The sequence below is a fragment of the Argentina silus genome, assembly GCF_951799395.1.
Source record: "Argentina silus genome assembly, chromosome: 10".
Classification (NCBI taxonomy): Eukaryota; Metazoa; Chordata; class Actinopteri; order Argentiniformes; family Argentinidae; genus Argentina; species Argentina silus.
In genome coordinates, this window is record NC_139664.1 from 1,225,680 (window position 1) to 1,240,841 (window position 15,162).

General features: G+C 45.2%; 2 protein-coding genes across 3 annotated transcripts; one reads left to right on the forward strand and one right to left on the reverse strand.

The window, feature by feature from the left end:
• Positions 1-6,017: 6,017 nt before the first annotated feature.
• LOC310810694 (actin-binding Rho-activating protein) lies at positions 6,018-6,485 on the forward strand (the record flags this gene model as incomplete). The annotated part of the gene is made up of 1 exon (XM_083678541.1): positions 6,018-6,485. The coding sequence occupies one exon, from the start codon at positions 6,018-6,020 to the stop codon at positions 6,483-6,485; it is 468 nt and encodes a 155-aa protein (XP_083534667.1).
• A 2,610-nt stretch (positions 6,486-9,095) lies between these two features.
• hint3 (histidine triad nucleotide binding protein 3) lies at positions 9,096-13,850 on the reverse strand. Of its 2 annotated transcripts, XM_083678064.1 has the most exons (5): positions 13,682-13,850; positions 13,076-13,193; positions 12,687-12,756; positions 9,915-10,041; positions 9,096-9,581 (listed from the first exon to the last, which is right to left on the reverse strand). In XM_083678064.1, exons 1-5 carry the CDS (start codon positions 13,814-13,816, stop codon positions 9,534-9,536), a joined length of 498 nt encoding a protein of 165 aa, XP_083534190.1. In that variant the 5' UTR covers positions 13,817-13,850; the 3' UTR covers positions 9,096-9,533. The 2 variants fall into 2 exon arrangements, with proteins under 2 accessions (XP_083534190.1, XP_083534189.1); XM_083678063.1 differs by lacking the exons at positions 9,096-9,581; positions 9,915-10,041 and adding an exon at positions 11,675-12,164.
• Between the last annotated feature and the right edge of the window lie 1,312 nt (positions 13,851-15,162).

Genomic DNA, 15,162 nt, shown 5'->3' on the forward strand with positions numbered 1-15,162 from the left:
GCTGGCAACGTCCGAGGGCAACAAACTCAAGTCCAAATCCTCTGCTTCCTTTTCTAGTTTTGGTTCCTTTTCTAGTTTTGGTTGCCAGCGCGCTGCGCCCTCCGCCTGAGGTTGAACCCCTCGCTGACGTGATGTACTTTGGTAACGGCGCAGTTGGAGTTAGTGAGTCCCCCCGCGACACAGTTTGTCCAGACGCATCAGTATCGCTTCCCCCTTCGGACCTCCAGACCCACGCTTCGGATGGACGCTCGATGGACGTCCAGAACGGGTCAAAAGACTATAGAATGGGAATTTTCAATAAATGCCATGAATTCTATTTCTATGTGACGTTTTACTTTGGTACGCCACAACTAGATGTGCGATTCTGAAAGTACGGATCTGAACTCTCTATGCAAATTAATAATAACAACAACCATAATAATAATAATAATAATAATAATAATAATAATAATAATAATAATAATAATGTACATTTATGAAGCGCTTTTCATGATACAAGAATAATCTCAAAGTCCATAAAATAAAAGGCGTGTAGCTCCTATGTAGGTGTACATATACAGTAGTTAAAGTTAACAGATAATGAACATTAAAACACATTCTCGGTTCGTGATTGAAAGCCACTGAACAATTTCCATTACATTTATTTTTTCCTAAAGATCTACACCTACCTCGAACTGATGGATATGCGGTAAATTAACAATGATATTCTAATGCTTTCTAAAGAATATTCTAACCTTTTGGTGATGACATCACTGATCAAAGATGTTATTGCATGAACATGAATTGAAGGCCTCACGCTGTACTACAGGATACCTTCACACACACTTTCTGACTCAGGCCAACGCACCTGTCGGCCGTGGCCGTCCCTCTGGACCCATTCCAATCTCCCTTCTTTCGTTTGTCATTTAACATTCGATGTAAGAGGTCGGCCTACACTTAACATTTAGGCCTAAATATGTTTACAGGCTCTAATTTTAGGCAAAACATTTGACATTTACATTTACATTTTTGCATTTAGCAGACGGCTTTATCCAAAGCGACGTCACAGTGACAGTTTATTTATTTCATCGACTAGGCGCCCCAATTTGCTTGTAGAAATATTGGTAAAATTGGGTCAAAGTTGGCCCGTCTTTACCTTAATATTTCTAATAGACGCAGTAAGAAATAATCCAATAGGAGTTTTGAATACTGCGTACAATAAGCTACAAGTTGAATAAGCTACAATAAAAATCATACTGTAGAGTATTCTGAGTTTTAAGGTATTTTTTAGCTGCTCAGCACTACTCGCTGAATCAAATTGGGTTTTTTACATTTAGGCCTATGAAATTAGTACCAAGTAGCCTGACAACACTTCAAAAGCCATTACCCTTTCATGCCCACGATTGTCATTTCTATTAGAAATGACAACTTCTTAATTTATCTCATTTTCTACTTACTTAATTTACTTTAATTTCAGAGTGACATGTACCACACCTTTCGCGGATCTTTGACTGAGCATCAAAGAAGGATATCTATATTAAATTTTATGTAGTGTGTATGTCTATCAGTGGTTTGGACTGGATGACAAACTAAAGCAGCGCTCAGACAGGATCATTCCGCATCGTGATGTCACAGCTAGAGGGCGCTCGTTACCTAGAAACCAGGTCCGCTGGAGGAGCGCAGCGGTGCTCCAGACTGACCTGGAATCAGGCTTCCTTTCATCACAGCATCTGAATGACAAAACATCCCATAGAAAAGAAACATGAACACACATTTAATAGGGAAGAGACAAGGCTGTGATGATCTACCAGACGGAGTTCGGAGATATGAAATTACACAATTTAAAGTAAGTAAAATTGATTCTACTGTATATTGGATACTGAGAAACTGCATACGATGAGCATACAGCGTTAGTTCTTCACATTGGCTCGTGCCTAATAGCATTAATGAATGAATGAGTCAATTGTTGTGCTGATCATTATTCCAGCTCAATATGTTCCAACACAGTATACCTGTAAGATGTCCACAAAGTATAGTCAACTATGCGTACATCTAACAGGTGTACTCTGGATGCACGTTCACCTTCTCCAAGATCCCAATGCCCTTCACACACTAAGGGGTAAGTAAACTGCTCTGAACCCACACGAAAGTACTTTGTTCACTATTTTGACACTTGCATTAGTTTTTAGATGCATTTCCCATGTGGTCGATCGATCTTGATGGTTCTTGGGTGATAATCTATAAAAGAAAATGTGACCCCAAAATAACATCAAATAAAATGTATCAGTTTAGCTTCATGCAGCAACCAAGCTCAGCTCTTTGGTAAGGATTTAATGGTTCTCTTTCTCTGATGTATGAACTTTCTCTCAACAAGTTCAAGTATTGTAACGGTGGTTCAAGTAGACCCAAGCGCAGAAAGCAGGCAGGACTCAGAGTTGCAAAATTCAACGTAGTCTTATTTAGATTACTCACAGGAAAACACAGATACATGAGTGAAAGAACATTCACTCATGTCGAATAGTCGACACGCCAGGCTTATAAATCCTTCTTTTAGCATTGTGACTGCCTATGGCCCCTGGCCTAAGCATTGATTACTTTATCTTATGATGACTGATGGATAGATGATTCACTTACTTAAACAAATGTATTTGTTGTAAGTCGTTTTGGATAAAGGCGTCTGCTAAATGCCATAACTGTAAAAAAGTAAATGCAATTAACAAAGTGAGGTGAATAAGAAAAACAATAAAAGAGTGGTCTATGGCGGCCTCTAGCGGCCAGTGGAGGAAGCAGCAGGTTCAGGAGGATTCCTCACACCTACAGTGCTGAAGCAAGAACATGGGTGAAGAATGCCCTCTCTGACTTGCTTTAACCTATCCAGAACTTTTATTATTTACATTCCCAATATTCCCCGGATCTTGACTGAGATTATCCTGCAATAATTTAAAGCCGTTATAAGCCTAGCATCTCATCCTTCCTTGATATTGATGCAGAATGCATGTTTCAGTGGAAAAATATGCAGGTAATTTGGTAAGCCCATGTAGGCATGCAGCCATACACTACCCATCGTCCTGGCAGTCCTGTGGTGTGTTTATGGCAATCAGACTGGCAATTATATATCCAGTTAGGTCCGGAAATATTTGGACAGTGACACAATTTTCATAATTTTGGCTCTGTACGCCACCACAATGGATTTGAAATGAAACAATCGAGATGCAATTGAAGGGCAAGACTTTCAGCTTTAATTCAAGGGGTTGAACAAAAGTATTGTATGAAACGTTTAGGAATTGCAACCATTTTTATACACAGTCCCCTATTTTCAGGGGCTCAAATGTAATTGGACAAATTAACATAATCATAAATAAAATGTTCATTTTTAATACTTTGTCGAGAATCCTTTGCAGGCAATGACTGCCTGAAGTCTCGAACCCAAGGACACCACCAAATGCTGGGTTTCCTCCTTTGTGATGCTTTGCCAGGCCTTTACTGCAGCTGTCTTCAGTGGTTGTTTGTTTGTGGGTCTTTCTGCCTTTAGTTTTGTCTTCAGCAAATTTGGCCACTCCTAATGTTGCCGCTATCTCTCTGATGGATTTTTTTTTTTTTTTTTTTTTTTTTGGCCTGTTTCACTTGCATTGAGAGCTCCTTTGACCGCATATTGTGCGTTCACAGCAACAGCTTCCAAATGCAAATGCCACACTTGGAATCAACTCATTTTACCTGCTTAATTGATAAAGAAATAACAAAGGAATAGCCCACACCTGTCCATGAAACAGCTTTTGAGTCAATTGTCCAATCACTTTTGGTCCCTTGAAAAAGGGCTACATATTAAAGAGTTGTAATTCCTAAACCCTTCCTCCAATATGGATGTTAATACCCTCAAATTAAAGCTGAGAGTCTGCACTTTAAGCCCATATTCATTATATAACTGTAACTTGAATATGTTTTGGTAAACAGCTGTTTGTGTTTGATTCAAATATTTTTGAACGCTAATTGTATTCGTGTTGACTTTTGTGGGAAGATATGTAGCCAAACTGTATCTACACTCACCGAACACTTTATTAGGAACACTATACTAATACTGGGTAGGGCCTCCCTTTGCTCTCAAAACAGCCTAAATTCTTTGTGGCATTGAATCCACAAGATGTTGGAAACATCTTTGAGATTCTGATCCATGATGACATGATTGCATCACGCAATTCCTGCAGATTTTTCAGGTGCACTTTCAAGCTGTGAATCTCCCGTTCTACCACATCCCAAAGGTGTTCTACTGGATTCAGATCCGGTGACTGGGAAGACCACTGAAGAACACTGAACTTATTGTCATGTTCATGAAACCAGTTTGAGACGACTTTTGCTTTGTGACATGGTGCATTAGCATGCTGGAAGTATCCATTAGAAGCTTCGTAAATTGTGGCCATGAAGGGATGCATATGGTCAGCAACAATACTCAAATAGGCTGTGGCATTCAAGCGATGATTGATTGGTATTAACGGGCCCAAAGTGTGCCAACAAAACATTCCTCACACCATTCCACCACCTCCACCATGAGAAGGTGTACAGGTGTTCCTCCACCATGAGAAGGTGTACAGGTGTTCCTAATAAAGAGCTCAGTGAGTGTATGTCACATGAAGTAGCCCTATCTTGCTCGTACACTCGGCTAGTGAACGTCTATGCTGCCGGCGAGGGGAGGGTTTGTATAAGCGCACTCGCTCGGTCTCCAACCCAGTCTACCAGTCGTTCCGTAAACGAGCGGTCTCATAACACCGGAACCAACTGCATTCGTTGAATGCACATATATGGATTTCACACCACTGGCAGCATACATACGTGCTTTGTAATGTTTTATATGCATTAAGCTATACAACGTCACTTACAGGACTGCGAATGATCCGCCGAAGGATGAAATATTCCCTAAATAACATAACCCATAGGTAAGCTGCTTTACTTCATTCAGAGCAGCGCACGTCACATCTCTGCAACGATTGGCTCAGCACCAGGTAGTTGCAGCATCACCCGGTCGTCATTGGCTGCGTTGGATGTCAATCAGTGTTTCGCTGGAGGTCAGAAAAGTATCGGTATCAGCAGTGCAGTAGCAATGTAAAGTTGTGTTGCGTGGATACGATGTTGCCAACAGTCAAATCTGACTCGGGTGAAGAGGTGAGGTCGTCCGTGACACCAGAGATGTAAGGTACGTGAATGTATTGTGATGATCGTCAATTATTTATAATGAGTAATGCTCGACAGAAGAATAAAATCTCGGTACTTGGATTTATTGGCTTCGTTCTTCTGTCATTGCATTGCACTTGTTCCTTCATCAGCTGGAATTATAATCCTACGACCGTTGTTGTCGCGGAACAGCCCGAGGCTTTTGGAGATAATACCCTTACCTTATCAGAGACAGTGGAATAAGATGTTTATAAATAATTTGTAAAACAAGTAGACTAGGACCTCATGGAACATTGCCTCATGATGCAACCTTACCGGGGCATCTGTAACAGGATGATGATTAAATGGTCCTTACTTATCTTATCGTCATTTAAGGTTTTAGAAATGTAGTTGTCCTTTCTTTTATGCATATAGTGTGTGTTATTGGAAATCAGGAAAAAGTATATTGTTTAGGTACCTGGAGGCTATATCAATTTCAAAGTCTGAAAAAACCCAGAATTACTATAATCAGTAAATCATTAGTTGTGCATGTATTGATGTTCAGACGTGGAGTTCATTCAAACGTGTATCATGTCCACACAGTCAGGGAGCCATGCCTGGAGGGGGACGGATCACCTGAGCAACACGACAGCAGGACACTGAAGAGAGAGAAGGAGAGAGAGAGAGAGAGAGAGAGGGAGGGGAAGAGAGAGAGAGAGAGAGAGGGAAAGAGAGGGAGGGAGGGGAAGAGAGAGAGAGAGGAGGGAGAGAAAGAGAGAGAGAGAGAAAGAGAGAGAGAGAGAGACAGAGAGAGAGAGGAGGGAGAGAAAGAGAGACAAAGAGAGAGAGAGAGAGAGAGAGACAAAGAGACAGAGAGGGAGAGGGAGGGAGACAGCATGCAGACAGACGTCCCCCCTGTGGAGTGTGGCGATGACAGAACAGTGTGTGTGGTGTCCGTGAAAGGTCTGAAGGAGAACTGGCAGAAATGGTCCAACGAGCGACAGGAGTACCAGAAACACAACCCCTTCAGCAGCGACACGCCCCTGACCGTGCAGCGCCAGCGGGGGTCCGTGGGCTACGGGAGGCCCCTGGAGGGCTCCCTGACCGAGCAGCGCGGGAGGGACGCCCACTCGCGCGTCGGCAGGGAGGTGGAGGAGCTGTGCGAGGTCATCAGGGACATCGGCGCGGCCCAAGAGGGGAAACCGACGGTGGAGTTTGGGAAACTGTTTGAGCACTACGAGAACATCTCCAACAAGGTGGTGGGGATCCTGCTGCGCGCCCGGAAACAGGGACTGGTCCAGTTTGAGGGCGAGATGCTGTGGCAGGGGCAAGATGACAGGGTGGTCATCACCCTGCTACAGTGACCCCCCCCCCCCCCGCCTAGGGCCCCCTTTCTCAGTGGTCAGAAACTCGATTCCTCGCCTCCTCCTCCACTCCCTTCTCAAAAAGGCATCAGAGAAGAGTATCTACAGGGGAGGAGGGGAGGAGCCTACAGGGGAGGAGCCGAGACGCTTGTCCTCCAGTAGTTTTTTTTTTTTTTTTTTTGGAGTAGGAAGCAAATGGAGGACGGAGGAGAGGACGCAAGGAATCAAGTTTCTAACCATTGAGAACGAGCCCTCGGCAACGGTAACCAAGAGGAACCCGAGGCCGTGACATGTAACATGGTGCTGTCAGGAAGTAGGAAGAATCTGATCCGGTTGGCCTGCATGGGTGTTGCTCCCTCTGCTACACTGTAACTCAAATAGAGTGATAACAAGACTAGACACTAGGTGATGAAGGATGGGACTAGACCAGGGCTGGGAGTAGCCTGGCAGACTGACTACATGGTTTGATACAGCACCACGAACAGCACGTCATGTTCTAAAATGGTCGTCCGAAATAGTTGAGTCACTTTTTGGAATTCAGAAGTGTGAGAGAGGTACACAGCACACACACACAGACAGTACCAGTCAAAGGTTTGGACACACCTTCTCATTCAATGGTTTTTCTTTATTTTTATTATTTTCATATTCATATATAGATTCATATTGAAGACATCAAAACTATAAAGGAACACATATGGAATTATGTAGTAAACAAAAAAGTGTTAAACAAACCAGAATATGTTTTATATTTTAGATTCTTCAAAGTAGCCACCTTCTGCTTTGATGACAGCTTTGCAGACTCTTGGCAAGTTTGTGTCCAAACCTTTGACTGGTACTGTCCATACATAGTTCCTATAAATGCACACTGTGAAATCTACAAGGGCCGTCACAAGTCACATATTTGCACATTCACCAACAACACATTCACACTATGCAAGATACTGTCAAATGTAAACATCACTTTTTTTTCTTTTTCTTTTTTCTTTTTTTCAAAATGTATGTATTTATGTCATGAACTGAAATATATTGAACACAATTTATGTTTACAAAGCACTGTTGTCTTCCAATAAATATCTTATTTCCACATATCACCAAACCTCATATCAGTACGGTACGCCACAAACATACACAGGAAGAAAAGTCTTTGAAGGATCCTATTTAGTTGGAATAACAGTTGATAAGTTTCATTAAAGTTCATAAGAGAGTAGAGAACTGGTACATATTCTCAGGATGCCCATCCACAACACTGACACAGACACACAGAATCAGACACTACATTTATTAAAACCAAGCATGAATAAGAATTATGTACATACATATCACGACCCTGATTATTTTACAACAATTCATGTTGTATTGATGAATACATATAAACGAGCCTTTCATGTCATGCGACGCTTACAGTCCACTCACCACACATTCATTCATATTCTATGTGACGAGCAAGAATGACTCTCTTACATTCATTTTCAAGTATCCAAGTAAGTATACAGTAAGTATACAGTAAGTATACAGTAAGTATACAGTAGTGTATTGTGTTGGGAGAAACGAGCGTTGCAGAGTTCCTTTCACTGTATCATGTATCCTGATGAATTGTTAATGGTCACAGGACTGAGATACAGTACGTCTCACCAGGTCACTGCTGGACCGCAGCCCTGCTTCTTTCACTATGGAGAACGTCCAGTATGTTATAACCATGTTGACTACCAGCCCTGCTTCTTTCACTATGGAGAACGTCCAGTATGTTATAACCATGTTGACTACCAGCCCTGCTTCTTTCACTATGGAGAACGTCCAGTATGTTATAACCATGTTGACTACCAGCCCTGCTTCTTTCACTATGGAGAACGTCCAGTATGTTATAACCATGTTGACTACCAGCCCTGCTTCTTTCACTATGGAGAACGTCCAGTATGTTATAACCATGTTGACTACCAGCCCTGCTTCTTTCACTATGGAGAACGTCCAGTATGTTATAACCATGTTGACTACCAGCCCTGCTTCTTTCACTATGGAGAACGTCCAGTATGTTATAACCATGTTGACTACCAGTCATGCAAATCGGTGGAGGTAGAAATCAGGGGAAGGGCTCATATCATGCCTGGAATGGTATCAAACAGGTTTGATAGCATTTCGAATTCCGTTCCGTCCACTGAAATGACCCCGTCCTCCCAATTTCTGCCTTCACCAGCCTCCCCCCCCGTGCGAACTCTACAGTACGTCTCGCCAGGCTCCGACAGTAGGGCTGCGTCTCTCTCTTGGTTTGGATTACACTGATTACCATTCATGCAAATCGACTTCTTCAGTCAACCCCGGGGCTCAATAACAAGGTCATACTCGTGTGTGTGTGCATTCAGTCACCCCCACTGACAGTGACACACTGCACATGCAACAGTCATCTTGATGGACAGTATCCTGGTACAACAGTCATCTTGATGGACAGTATCCTGGTACAACAGCTTCCCAGTTTCAACACTCTGGTTGCCTGGTTACAACCACTTGGTTAGGAATGCCTTTACATCAGGGGCGGCTGGTGGAGGCAGAAATCAGAGGATTGTGTTTGATACTGTTCGCTTCATTCCATGCATTATCATGAGCCTGTACCCCCCCCCCCCCCCCCCCCCCCGATTTCTGCCTCCACCAGCCTCCACTGCTTTACACAATCTATAATAATACAGAAATGGTGGATATAGTTAAACAAACAGATTTTGTAGTGCTTCTTAATCCCCCCCAAAAGTACTGTATTCAAGAACATTCCATATAGCTAACTACTATTTCTGAGGTAAAAAAAACAACTAAGCTAATCTACTGGTAATTTCACAGCAGTGTTTAAAACTACAAGGGATACACTTTGGCTTTATTTCTGTTTCAAGGCAGTTCAGCTTGATGCGAGATTAAAAACAACATCTGAATCGTTTGGTACCAACTCCACTAAGCACTAGTGAGCGCCCTCACATACATGCACACACAACCACAACGGAGGCATTGACCTGTTCACTTCCTGTCAGGTGACCCAGTCTCTTTCTAGATCAAAACAATCACCACCACTCAGTTGGTCTCTCCCTTAGTGTTCAAATGCTGAATCAGCTGTTCTGCCTGCAGCAGAAAACAACACACACACACACACACAGTGTGGGAATCAGTTAGTCTTCATTCAATCAGTTAATAGACACTCAAAGCCATGAAGACTATCATTCATGTACCTCAATGGGGGGGGGGGGGGTTGTTAATTGTGTTTTTATAAGTGGAAGATGCTGTTTCAGCCAACCGAATTCCCCTCTAAAGAGGAAGATGATTTAACTTGTCTTGATGAATACAACAGAGGACATAGGCCTACTGTTCATGTTAGGCCCACTATGGGAGGGACAGTGCATTACATTAATCACTATTGATGTCCACAAGGACAGTGGCCATGTGGGAGGGGCTTACCGTGATGAACCAATAGGAGTTGAGCCGATAGAAGAGGCGGGACATGAAGCCCAGCTGACTGGCGGGCGCCAGCACGTGGAGGTGCAGGTGAGAGACGGAGCAGAACGGGGGCCAGTGGAAGCCAAACCTGGAGACACACACACACACACACACACACACACACACACACACACACACACACACACACACACACAATGTTTTAGCCAAACCTGGAGACACACACACACACACACACCATGTTTTAGCTTATCCATTTGTAGTGATTTAAAAACACACACTCATGTGGCCTGCGGTGGTCTAGTGGTCTAGCACCATGGCCTGGGGTGGTCCAGTGGTCTAGCACCATGGCCTGGGGTGGTCTAGTGGTCTAGCACCATGGCCTGGGGTGGTCTAGCGGTCTAGCACCATGGCCTGGGGTGGTCCAGTGGTCTAGCACCATGGCCTGGGGTGGTCTAGTGGTCTAGCACCATGGCCTGGGGTGGTCTAGTGGTCTAGCACCATGGCCTGGGGTGGTCTAGTGGTCTAACACCATGGCCTGGGGTGGTCTAGTGGTCTAGCACCATGGCCTGGGGTGGTCTAGTGGTCTAGCACCATGGCCTGCGGTGGTCTAGTGGTCTAGCACCATGGCCTGCGGTGGTCTAGTGGTCTAACACCATGGCCTGGGGTGGTCTAGTGGTCTAACACCATGGCCTGGGGTGGTCTAGTGGTCTAACACCATGGCCTGGGGTGGTCTAGTGGTCTAACACCATGGCCTGGGGTGGTCTAGTGGTCTAGCACCATGGCCTGGGGTGGTCTAGTGGTCTAACACCATGGCCTGGGGTGGTCTAGTGGTCTAGCACCATGGCCTGGGGTGGTCTAGTGGTCTAACACCATGGCCTGGGGTGGTCTAGTGGTCTAGCACCATGGCCTGGGGTGGTCTAGTGGTCTAACACCATGGCCTGGGGTGGTCTAGTGGTCTAACACCATGGCCTGGGGTGGTCTAGTGGTCTAACACCATGGCCTGGGGTGGTCTAGTGGTCTAGCACCATGGCCTGGGGTGGTCTAGTGGTCTAGCACCATGGCCTGGGGTGGTCTAGTGGTCTAGCACCATGGCCTGGGGTGGTCCAGTGGTCTAGCACCATGGCCTGGGGTGGTCTAGTGGTCTAACACCATGGCCTGGGGTGGTCTAGTGGTCTAGCACCATGGCCTGGGGTGGTCTAGTGGTCTAACACCATGGCCTGGGGTGGTCTAGTGGTCTAGCACCATGGCCTGGGGTGGTCTAGTGGTCTAACACCATGGCCTGGGGTGGTCTAGTGGTCTAACACCATGGCCTGGGGTGGTCTAGTGGTCTAACACCATGGCCTGGGGTGGTCTAGTGGTCTAGCACCATGGCCTGGGGTGGTCTAGTGGTCTAGCACCATGGCCTGGGGTGGTCTAGTGGTCTAGCACCATGGCCTGGGGTGGTCCAGTGGTCTAGCACCATGGCCTGGGGTGGTCTAGTGGTCTAGCACCATGGCCTGGGGTGGTCTAGTGGTCTAACACCATGGCCTGGGGTGGTCTAGTGGTCTAACACCATGGCCTGGGGTGGTCTAGTGGTCTAGCACCATGGCCTGGGGTGGTCTAGTGGTCTAGCACCATGGCCTGGGGTGGTCTAGTGGTCTAGCACCATGGCCTACAGGGCACACATATGCCTGTGTCAGCATGGGTTTGAATCCTGCTGACAGACCCTGTCTACCTTCACTGTGTCTATCCAATAAAATGACAAATGTTATGAACTAGCTTTAAAAACACTCATGATGAGGTTGCCCTGCCTGGGAGCTCAACCAATCAAGTGTCGCCCCCTTGAGGTTGGCTTAAAGGTAGGAGCTTGGGTCATCCACGACCATGTCTGAAACCCGCCCATCACATGTGTGCAGTATCTGTGTATGGCGCTGTTGTATCCAGCATGATCAACACACAATGATTCGTATTTTATTGAACCTTTATTTTAGCAGGGACTCCCGTTGAGACCAGGGTCTCTTTTACAAGGGAACCCCCTCATACACAGTTTCCCAACCTTACATCACACACACACACACACACAAAAACAACATAATAAAACACAGTTGAGAAAAACAAACATATTTTCCAACAAATATAGTGAACACTGCTGCATCACAGAGGCTTTTTTGAGTGTTGTTGCTGTAGTGGAACAGTGGCCATATTGACGACGGACTGACGAGAGAGACGCAGAGGGCTTTCTTTTTCTCTTCTCTGATTCTGGAGACAATACTGGGAAGGCACACAACACAGTGATGTCTTCATGGACGGTACAACCGCAGTCTGTACAGGATCTCCATCAAAATGGAAAATTAAACTTGACTGGAGGACGGAAAGGACCAGGATGTAGCCTAACCACGGATCTGCAGTACCACATTACCCCAGTAGATGTCAGTCATAACACAGCAATAACAGCAGGACCAGCGTTTCCCCGACCATTGAATAGTTCCCTGCCTGGAACTGTAATGACCCGTCTAAAACGTTGAGGCTTACAGAGAATTCAATAGATGTCCCACCTAAGACACAATCTGAGGGGAAACTCTGCCAAGAACTAATCATTTGGGTGAAAGTCACTCAACGCAATAAAGACATTTCTTACTTTGTAACACTAGCACACTAATTATAATTGGACCAAATTGAAACCTTTCTTTTAATTTCAAGTAGCTTAGTAACACACCGAATACTTTTAGATATTAAAACACATATATACACACTTCAGTTCAATGAGTGAATGGAGAGTGTCGTAAGACGGACCTGACGTCGCTGAGGTCGGTGACACCGTTCTTCTGCAGGATCTCCAGGCCCGTCTGCACCATCCGCTCCACTGACACACAGGACAAACGATGCCTCAAAACCCAGCTTTTTAAACTTGCTTTAATCTTTAACCAGTTTTAGTTTTGTTTTTTTACTGACTGTGCTTTTATTTGTCTATCTATTCTTGTTCTCTCCATGGAATGTAGTGTCTTTGAGTACTGACAAAAACGATATACAAAATAAATGCAATATTATTATTATTATTATACAGACCACAAAAGTATAGGCAAAAGGTGTTATTATTCTAATTATGTCTAAAAACGAACCGTCACTTAATATGGCACCTTCCATGGAAAATAACGCAAAATGCAAAACACATGCCAACATACCCAGAGGGACGTGCTCTTTACGGAGCGATTTACAGTTCCCCACGTGTTTGGTGGGGACGACCAGGTAGTGGTGGGGGGCTCCGGGCCTGACGTCCCTGAAGCAGGAGGTCTCCTCGTCCTAGAACAACCGGACAAACGGAGGGAGTGAAGCCGACCACCATGACACCATGTACACCATGACACCATGTACACTGTCCTCTGTGATCAGAGCTGTTAATGTTCTCCCATACAGAACCGTGGAGCAGATGTGATAATAATGGGTTCGCCAAAACAACAGTGGGCCTCTAACTCTGAGCTGTCATCATCATCATCATCATCATCATCATCATCATCGCTGCTTCTTGTTGTGACAGCTAGAGCTAGTTAGTTAGCCGGTTTGACAGCTAGTAGAGCTAGTTAGTTAGCCGGGTTGACAGCTAGTAGAGCTAGTTAGTTAGCCGGGTTGACAGCTAGCAGAGCTAGTTAGTTAGCCGGTTTGACAGCTAGCAGAGCTAGTTAGTTAGCCGGGTTGACAGCTAGTAGAGCTAGTTAGTTAGCCGGGTTGACAGCTAGTAGAGCTAGTTAGTTAGCCGGGTTGACAGCTAGCTGTTATCTTGTCGTACTTACAACAAGAAGTAGCTCGGTGCCCATCTCCTTATTGACAATTTTACAGAATATGCATTTCTTGTCGTAGGCTTCACCTTGACCTTTTGATTTAGCAATCTCAACTTGGACAGGCTCCGTGCCCTCGTTTGCTGCCATATTTATTGATATGAGGACGACAGGTCGGTGTTTCTTCCGCTTGGGTGGAAACTTCCAAATAAAAGCGCTCGTCTACAAACCTGTATTTCAGAATAAAGGTCCGCGTACAGCGTGTGTTCCCATGTTCCCCTGCCTGGTTTGAACTGGGCGGGACTAGCCTGAGGCTGCTAACAGCTAACAGCTAACAGCTTGAGTCGAAATCAGAGACGGTTGGCTAATCTGTGGTCCGGTCCTCAGCAGCTGGCATCAACCTCTTCTTCAAGGCAACACAAATTAGCTGCCCCTGACATGTGCTAAACCCGATTTCGGCATCCGCACTGAAATTGATATATTCACTTTTGCATTGAACGGTAGGTTTAATACTGTGAGTATCTATGGTTACGGCAAGAAATGACCGTCTGTTTATGGTTCTGTGTAGCAGCCTAGCGAACTAGGCAATTAGCTTTCGGGCCAGTCAGCTCAGCCCACACTGTTGTGTCCGACTCCGTTGTGTTTAGGCTAACGTTAGCCTAAGTTTGAACCAAAACTGTAGCCAGTACGTCTGGTGATTATATAGCTGCGTCTCATTACTACTTGAAAGTTTAGAACAATACAATTCCTCCCTTGGTATCGCTTGGCCAGCGAGGCTGTTTGCGGTCTGGGTGACTTGCTTGCCAGACGACCCAGAAGACGCGGCCTTGTTGAAGGAGGAGGAGAGGGTCAAACAGCGCCTGATCACTTCTCTTCAGTCCGCACTGAGCTGACTCAGTAACACAGGCTTCAAACACAGGCTAGCTGTCCACCTAGGTACTTGCAGTGCCAGTGGTAGCCAAGCTACATCAGATAACGGCCCTAAATGTAAGTTAACTTATTTTTTTTATTCGAGAAAAATATGATTTAGTTCTGGCTTTCTAGTTCGTTGGCACAACTCCATCTGTTTCGTAACTGGTCCACAACATGGACCCCCCAGGTGATGTTGACTGAGTGTCTGATACCTTCCCCTCTGGGCTATTCATGACAGTGGTTGGTCAGACCTCCACTCGCCCCCTCGTTAAACCCCTCCATGGTGTTATGTTCCGTTATGTAATGTCAGGACAGGACAGGGAGTGTGTGTGTTCTTGCCAGCACTGTCAGTCTGTCCGCCCAGAGAAATGCCCCCCGAAATACTCTCCCGATGCTCGTCTGTTGCTGTGTTGCAGCACTATAGCCTCTGAGCAATTGGCATGACTGGTGATAATTATGTAACTGTGTGTGTGTCAAGGACAGAAAGGAACATACTGTTGTTGTGTTCCTTTAGTTGCTTGTTATTGCTCTGCACATCACATTGATCCAGGACTGGAAACGTCTGTTCAACTTGTCCCTGCTGC